This window comes from Periplaneta americana, chromosome 13 (assembly GCF_040183065.1).
Source record: "Periplaneta americana isolate PAMFEO1 chromosome 13, P.americana_PAMFEO1_priV1, whole genome shotgun sequence".
Classification (NCBI taxonomy): Eukaryota; Metazoa; Arthropoda; class Insecta; order Blattodea; family Blattidae; genus Periplaneta; species Periplaneta americana.
This window is the reverse complement of record NC_091129.1, coordinates 120246393-120255592: the sequence shown is the minus strand read 5'-3', so window position 1 is coordinate 120255592 and position 9200 is coordinate 120246393. Positions and strand designations below refer to the sequence as shown.

The following is a 9200-nucleotide window of genomic DNA, read 5'->3' as shown; positions in this document are numbered from 1 at the left end:
ATTGAAGGCCCTTTTATATAAGTCATTTTAAACAGTTGTATAATATTACGTAGACGTCCAATTATAACAGAAATTGTTTTCAGAAAAGAGCTTTGACAGCCCAGCCACTAGCCTTTACAAAAGGGCGAGCAGAAGCAGCTGGGGAATCGGGATGCGACGTAGGAAAACGGACGGCAGTACCTGTGCGAAAATATGATTCAATATTGAAAACTCTTTCGTCATTGGAAAACGCGAACATATTTATGGAACGTAATTACTCTACTCACTAACTCAGTACTGTTTACTATCACTGTAAGGCGACTTTCACTGCATATGCGGCCTTGGTTCTGTGTGGAGACCGGTTGGAAGTTTACTAGTAGAGGGAGTGGGAGTGAAGTACATTAAAAAATTCAGGTACAATAAAAATTGAAGTAAAAATAAAATTATGTCTCTGAATAAACCTTACATTGAAATGTGTGTACTTATTGCATTTGCTCTTCTATTTTGTAAGTAATTATAATTTATTATATTCTTACATTTTCTAGATATCAGATTTTATATTATGCATTACGCTTTGCTTTTACCAATGTACATTTGTTCATTTATATGTTAGTTATAAAGATAAACGTCCAATCAATTATAGGCCTATTTCAAACAATTTTTTTTATTAGAGAAAATAAATATCTTTCAATTGTTACTCCGTTTGTGTACTCAGAAAATTATTGTGTTCGTATATGGTGAAGTGCGCCTGGTGTTCAGTCTAGCCTCCAATACATTAAGGGTAATCGCTTGAAGTTCGAACATTCGGTCGAGTGCTCGGATGTCGGATGTTCTCTGACCGGTCGAATATGAACCGGTTATAAGTCCTGTTTTGCAGCTGTTTAATTTGAACGATATGTTCAGAATGGAAGAATCATTTTTGCATCCATGACCTTCCTGATTTCTAGGCATCCGGCATGGTTCAGTTCTTCGTACTTGGGGATAGACTTTTTGGCGTTGGCAAGCCATCTGGACACGTTTGGATACCGAGTGATGTCGAATTCAAATATCTGGAACAAGATGATGTAGTCAGAAATTTATAAATAATCAAATAGATGAAATATATAAATGTATAAGATATGTATGTATGTATGTATGTATGTATGTATGTATGTATGTATGTATGTATGTATGTATGTATGTATATAAACAAATAAATGTAAAGATATGGTAATTATTAAAATAACTTCATCATTATCGCCTAGTCTAAACATTCTTGTTTGCTTTATTCTCAGACAAAAAGTTACATATTTTCGAAACTATTACCGCTACATGCATGATATTTGAAACATACATTCTTTAGGCTATTAGGAAACTTTTGTCTGTAATATAAATTTGGCAATTTGTTGCACTTAAAAATATTCCCCCATATTTAAGAAAGTATCTCTAAAATTAATTCTTAAAGTGTAATTTTATATCTTAAAATTATGAAAGCGAAAATCAAAATTAAATTGTGCTACAGTCATTTTAAAGAATGTGCTTACAAAGTAAAATGTCATAGAAACTATTAATTTATCTTTAAAAATTGCTTAGATATATCCATTTTAATGAACTACAATAATCTGGTGGCCACCGGCGTGGCTTATTCGGTTAAAGGTTGACGCTCACTGGCACGAACCGACCGGAACGGAACGAACCGGAAATATTCTGCGAGAGACGTATGCATGTATTTTAAACGGCAAACGCTCACTTGTCCGAACGGAAGCAACCGGCTGCCGGTCCTGACGGACAGGGTTCTCGCGACACGACCCTAGCGGAATTTCCGATGACAATCGTCAGCATTCGTATGTCTTCGCTGGTCTTCGGAGAAAAGTGTGTTGGCTGTTCTCAATACTTTCCCACTCAACATGTGCTGGTGCGTTGTCCAGACAGATTATTCTTAAAATGGGTGATGAAAAGTTAATTTTAACAGTGCTAATCGCGCTTCTGTGCTGATTGGCCTTCTAAATGTGATGTTTCCCTTCGTTATTTCAGGTGCTAATAACAGATGAAGTTTTAAACATTTTTCTTCGCTCTTAAGAAAGTACTAAAAAAACCATTACTCGATCTTTACACAAATCTGGGAAAAGATGTTTAAATTAATCATGCAATGCTAATAGTTTGTAGGCTATATCCCTTGAGAAGTAACGGTAAAGTAGGTACAAATACCAATGCAAATGGTGGGTCATTGTACTGCTAACGTAGTGAAGGAAAGAATGAAAATTACCCTGTGGGTATGACCGTTTCGCACAAACACCCCCAATCAGTTGTTCTAAAATAAAACAATAGTTTTTTCTGTTTTTTTTTAAGAAACTTATTTTGACATCAGGTAATACAAGTAGCAAACCTACTGCCATTCGCATCCAAGTTAAAAGACTGGATTTCAATTGACGATTCCTTTACTAAAATGGTAAAATCGTGCAGTCCAAAGTGTGTGACAAACGCATTGGGTGCTCCATGAAGTCACAATTAGAACAGCATTTAAAAATTGGACTTCATGTGAGAAATAAAAAACGTGCTCCGTCGAAAAGAAACAAGTTCTTCTTACACAAGTGGTGCTGAAACATTCGTCTCCTACAAGTGAATTTAATAAAAATTTGTGCATGGCAATGGTTGCTGCAAACATATACAATGGTATAAACTTGGAGTTCCAAAGTTCCAAGCATTCCTACGCAAATACTGCAACTTCAATATTTCGCATGAATCAACACTCCGGAAAAAATATTTGAACTCCTGCTATACTGACACAATGGAAACGATTAGAGATGGACTTGATGATTCCTACGTATGGGTTTCCGTTGACGAGACGATCAATGACGGCAGAAAATATGGAAAAATATTTAATTATTAATTGCGCCTCCAAACAATGAGGTTCAATCACATGTGCACCTGTAATTTTATATTAGTGTGAAAAAATACATCTAATAAAGCTTAGATTTTAAATTACCAACTTTTTTTTTATTTATTACATATTTATCTACATAATTTGTCATTTTTAGCTTCATATTTATGTAGTCTACATAGTTCTCATTTTCACATTACATAAAATCCGGGCTCTAGTTATGGACCCATATTTTCTTTTCTTTTTTTCTTCCTCATCAGCTAAAGACTCAGTAAAATAAAATAATCTTCGGAACTACTATCCCACTCTATGTTTAAACCAGACTGCCTGTCGACTGTACCGGAATATTCCGAGCAATGAGCGTCAGAGCTTCCGCGGAAGACGGACTGCTGTAGATTTCCGTTCCGGTCGGTTCGTGCCAGTGAGCGTCAACCTTAAGGCGTTTGCCTTCCGGTCTGAAGTTGCGCTCGGGCGCAGGTTCGATCCCCGCTTGGGCTGATTACCTAGTTGGTTTTTTTCCGAGGTTTTCCCAACCGTAAGGTGAATGCCAGGTAATCTACGGCGAATCCTCCGCCTCATCTGGCCAAATACCATCTCGCTATCACCAATCTCATCGACGCTAAATAACCTAGTAGTTGATACAGCATTGTTAAATAACCAACTAAAAAAAATAAAAAAATCTACGACCTGGTAGTCTTCTTCAAAATTTGGACCCTCAAATTTTTTCAAAACTAATACCGAATAAATTTAAGTTGATGCAGCACTGATATTTCTATACACAAAAATGGAAAATGTGCATAAATTTGGAAAAATTTCAAATTATATCATCCTCTCCCCTTAACGCCCTTCCATATGGTCTGAATGAGTTGAATTGTCTCGTCTTTCTCTTGTGATATTTTGTTGATAACTCAGATACTGATCTGAACTATCGTACACAACTAGAGATTCATAAGGAAATCTCATAATGCAGCCATTTGGTGGACTTAACTATAACAAGAAATGTGATATTTTAATAAAGCAAGAATGACCCACAAATTCGTAATCTGAGGAAGAAAAACAAGAATTACGTTCTCCTTTTCCAGGAATCCGGAATCTTGGTACAAGTATCATTTTAGGCAGATACGAATTCGTAAGAAATAACGGTCACCAGCCACACATATAACATGAATACTCTACCTCTGCACTTGAGACTGTAGCGATGAGAGGGAAGTCCGCGATGGTGATGTGGTCACCTGCAGCCCAAGTCTGTCCTTCCAGATACTTGTCCAACATGACGAAGGCGTCTTCGAATCTCTTACATTGTGCAGGTTCTCCTTCTGAACCTCGGTACAATATGGGTACCTGGACACAAGCAGAACTTTGTGTAGCAATAGTAAACCTAGGTCTGAAACTTTCAGTGTTTGTGCATATGTGACGCGATGCAAGAACTGAAAAATCACAAAGCGAAATTTCCATTATGCTAGACATAAAGACGGTGTTTGATAGATAAAAAAATATTATCTTTATGCCGCTCAAACTGGCTTTATTTGTCATATATAAGTATTACGATTCTTTTAAAAACATAGTGCGTAAATGTTATTATTGTCTAAAATTTGCCTTGGAGAGATCACGCCAAGTGAATTCGATTAAGTATCGTTGTGTCTATATTGAGTTAAAACCAAATTATACGAGTATAATGACTAATATTACAATAATTCCTTGTTTTCCGAAGCTTGATATGATTACTGATCCAACATTGAAGATTTATAGAAAGGACACAAACAATATCAATCATATTATTATTTTATTGAGTGTACAGGGCTCCCACAAGTCACGTTTCCAGTTTCGAACAAGTGTAACTTATGTTTGATGAAACTCAGATACTTAAAATTCATACCGACTCAGAAAGAGAAACTCAGAAAATTTTTGCTTCAGTACACCACATAGGGTAAGACTGCCGCGTAATAACATTTGTTCATTATTGACACGAAATGGTTGCTATGGAGATAGAAAAGCTTTTTGAATTCTTGTTTTTCATGTTAACTATGGAGCATTCCACATTAAGAAAAAAGCATTGGTTTCATGGGCCTTGCCAAGTACATTGTAGGGGCTATGTGGTAGGTAGGCGTTTCTATGACAACTGGTCATTTGAAGGTTAGCGCAATAGGTAGGTAGGTGGTAAGTAGGCGTTTCTATGACAACTGGTCATTTGAGGGTTAGCGCAATAAGTAGGTAGTTGGTAAGTAGGCGTTTCTATGACAACTGGTCATTTGAGGTTTAGCGCAATAGGTAGGTAGGTGGTAAGTAGGCGTTTCTATGACAACTGGTCATTTGAGGGTTAGCGCAATAGGTAGGTAGGTAGGTGGTAAGTAGGCGTTTCTATGACAACTGGTCATTTGAGGGTTAGCGCAATAGGTAGGTAGGTGGTAAGTAGGCGTTTCTATGACAACTGGTCATTTGAGGGTTAGCGCAATAGATCATGAAATGTCGCAGTGCTGGGTCATAGTGCCTCGTCCAGAAATTCAATCAGTTCAATTCAATATAAAGCAATATTTCCTTTAAATAGGCTTACATAATAGTCTAAGAATCTTTGGTACAGACATGTGGCCTCGAAGTACAGTCTGTGGTTGACTATAGCTCTCTTCTTCGGGTCCTTCGGGTACAGAGAATCGTCCTTACCATACTGATCCGCCAGGTAGCAGATGATGGCGCGGCTGTAAATGAAACGTCACGGAATATTACATACGTCAGATATAGTACACAATCAAACACTTAAAACTTATTTGTATGTGTTAATTATGTGTCGTGTGAAGGTGCTTGTAGACCTTCGAAGTACCAATTCTGTTCAAAATTTTAGACTTTGGGATTTCGTTGGTTCCCATTTGGATGTATTGTATTGTATTGTATTGTATTGTATTGTATTGTATTTATTAACATTCCATGGTATTCATACATGCTTACAGCTAGAATATGGAACAAGTCAAAAAACTTAATACTATTATAAAATCTTAATTTATAGTCACAGTCTAAATGAAATATATACAGACGAGATTTACAATATAGTCTACTAGTACAACACATAGTTTTAGTATCAATTTCATGAAGTGTTATTGACTGTCATGAATTCACCTACAGAATAAAAGGCGTGAGAAGTTAGGTACTTCTTTAATTTGGCCTTAAATAATTTTATGTTTTGAGTTTCATTTTTTATATCGATAGGGAGGCTATTAAAACTTTTTACTGCCATATAACGCACTCCTTTTTTGATAGCACGATAGACTTGCCGATGGAGTATGAAAGTCATTTTTTGACGTATATTTATGCTATGAACTTTTGAATTAGTTACAAAGTTTTCACGATTACATAAGAGGAAGATTATTAATGAAAATATATACTGACAAGCCATGGGCAATATTTGTAGTTTTTTTAAAATAGTCCTACACGATTTCCTAGATTTGGCACCTACTATTATTCTAATTACTCTTTTTTGTAACAGAAATATATTGTTACTATCTGTGGAATATCCCCAGAATATTATTCCAAAACTCATTACCGAGTGGAAGTATGGAAAATATATTGTTTTAAGGTATTGATATTTACTATCTTTTGCATAGATTTAATAGCAAAACAGGCTGAATTTAGTTTGGGGGTAATTTCTTTAATATGATTTTTCCAATTTGACACATTATCGATTTTTAAGCCAAGAAATTTGGTTGTTGTTGTTTCTAATAGGGATCTATTATTAATTATTACGCTAGAAATTTGCGACGTTGAATTTGGACAGGATTTAAATTGAATTATGTTAGTTTTGTTACTGCACGCCACCAAAATATGCAGGTTGTTTCATAACCTTTGGGATACTCCCATAGCTAGTGTATTTTAGTGCATCTAAAATTAGTTTCGTATTTACGTTATAGGCTTGGAAAACCATAAAACTTAATAAGGGTTTTGCATTGATTGTGTTTCAACTTTCAATAGAGGTAGACTAGGTCACTGTCCTCGTATCTCAATCTTTTTCTGAAGTGTTGTGCAAAGATTTTCTCCACGCTATCTGGTTTACAGTTAGAAAATAACAGTAATATTGTGCTTTTAAGTAAGCAATTTCCGAGAGAGAAATATTGTCGGAATTTTTAGTATGAGTTTGTATTAACAAAATAATAATTAATATCCACTACAACCCATTAATTTAATCGACTCGATTATCCGATTAAATTTGTTTGATCGATTAATCTTACAACAGAAACTGATCGATTAATCCATTAAATTAATCGATTAAATCCCACAACACTACTCTAAACGTTACCAAATGTTTTATTTATCTTTTTATCAGTGTTTGTTTATGTGGCTGTTCTCATTTTCAATAACGTAAAATGGAAAATTACAATTACTAGTCTATTACAATTTTATCAGTATCAATGAATACCTTCTGTTGCTTGAAACGGCTTTAAATTTATTACAATAAGTTATTACAGCCTCCATGAATAACCTCTGTAATCTGAAGTGCCATTCAATAGAGGATTTTATAGCAGCTTGAAATTCCACTGACCTCTCACACAGCACGAAACCGTTGTCCACCATTGTCGGCAAACATTTCTGAGGAGTTAGCTGCAAGAAGAAAACAGTGGGCAAGTAGGGAACTCTATTTACAAAATGTACGGGGGTTGGCATCCCGATCTTCAGGTAAGATACACCTATTGACAGACAATTATTTTTTATACTCTTGACGGAGAATTTGAATCGAACTTTCTTTTGTCAGTTATCAATTGAAGACTGCATGTCAAATATTAGCTTAATAATAATAATAATAATAATAATAATAATAATAATAATAATAATAATAATAATAATAATAATAATAATAATAATAATAATCATAATAATAATAACAATAATAATAATAATAATAATAATAATATAATTTAGTTACATACTTACCAATTTTTTTAGAGAACCGGAGGTTCATTACCGCCCTCACATAAGCCCGTCATCGGTCCCTATCCTGAGAAAGATTAATCAAGTCTTCTAGCATCATGTCCCACCTCCCTCAAACTCATTTTAATATTATCCTTCCATCTACGTCTCGGTCTCACCAAAGATCTCTTTGCCTCAGGTCTCCCAACTAACACGCTATATGCATTTCTGAATTCACCCATACGTGCTACATGCCCTGCCTATCTCAAACGTCTGTATTTAATGTTCCTACTTATGTCAGGTGAATAATACAATGCGTGCAGTTCTGCGTTGTGTAACTTTCTCCATTCTCTTGCAACTTTATTCCTCTTAGCCCCAAATATTTTTCTAAACACCCCTAAATTGTATTAATAATAATGATAATAATAATAATAATAATAATAATAATAATAATAATAATAATAATAATAATAATAGTGTTGTTGAATCTTACCTTGAGAAATTCAGGTGTCTGATGCTCTCCTTTGTACAAATCCAAGTATTTTAAGTTCAGTTCAACCCCCAGGGCGCTAGCAGCCATCACAATTGAACGACATGGTGGACTGACAGGTGTATAGTACAGATCTATCGGCATATTTATACTATATTACAGGCCTTCAATGTGAACTACGAAACTTCAAAACTTGGTATAAGTTTTATTGATACAAGAAAGTAGACAATGATATCTCATAGCCTAGTTTCTTTAAACACTTCGATAACAAGTGTCACAGATGTTTGTGTAGACTATGTAGACCTTCTCGTGTGTTTTATTTTTCAGGAAAGACCAGCTCAGTGAGTGTATTGACGTTCTGTGAGCATGACTTGCTGATAATTTTTATTGAGATAAACATACAGCCGACGTCATTGTCAATTTTCGAGTGGTTGACATGTACGTTAACACACACAAAGCTGCAGTGATTAGACCCAGCTACGGTCGATTCATTTTAAGGATGATATCGATAATAAACATATCTTCCTCTGGAAAGATAATAAAATCTATTTTTTGGCATTGCATATTACGTAATTTGAAATAAGCTTTTTCATGATGACAAGGCTAAACTTGGACTCCGTGGATATATGGCCATTTGTTGCTGATGCAATTAATCCGTTATCCAACGCTTAAAGTTACCCAGAAATTCTACTTCGATTGCTTGAGAGGAAATATCGGAAAAAAAACCCGAACCATATAACTTGCCCCAACCAGGATTTGAACCCGGGCCAGCTCGTTTCACGGTCAGACCGTTACTCCACAGCGGTGGACCATCCAAGATCCCACTGAAATATTAAACAATACGTGATTCATACTCTCATGCTGCTTGTGTTAGCACACGAAATGAGGCACGACTAAACTCTACTTCATACATGGGCATCGTGCCTCACTTGAGAATTAATGCCTCACTGACCTTCACAGAGCTTATCGCTCTGAGTGACA

At 35.4% G+C, this 9200-nt stretch overlaps 1 protein-coding gene across 1 annotated transcript; it reads right to left on the bottom strand.

Moving 5' to 3' along the window:
• Positions 1–405: 405 nt before the first annotated feature.
• On the bottom strand, positions 406–8571 carry LOC138712313 (glutathione S-transferase D1-like). The gene is made up of 5 exons (XM_069843943.1): positions 8223–8571; positions 7365–7423; positions 5391–5532; positions 4016–4180; positions 406–1028 (listed from the first exon to the last, which is right to left on the bottom strand). Exons 1-5 carry the CDS (start codon positions 8361–8363, stop codon positions 879–881), a joined length of 657 nt encoding a protein of 218 aa, XP_069700044.1. The 5' UTR covers positions 8364–8571; the 3' UTR covers positions 406–878.
• Positions 8572–9200: the final 629 nt, after the last annotated feature.

Bases quoted from the DNA above. Each gene is read 5' to 3' on its own strand.
- LOC138712313 (XM_069843943.1), bottom strand. From the start codon at position 8,363: ATGCCGATAGATCTGTACTATACACCTGTCAGTCCACCATGTCGTTCA. The intron at 7,424-8,222 runs GTAAGATTCAAC...TTCTTCTTGCAG, and splicing joins AGACACCTGAATTTCTCAAG to CTAACTCCTCAGAAATGTTT. The intron at 5,533-7,364 runs GTCAGTGGAATT...TTTCATTTACAG, and splicing joins GGTTTCGTGCTGTGTGAGAG to CCGCGCCATCATCTGCTACC.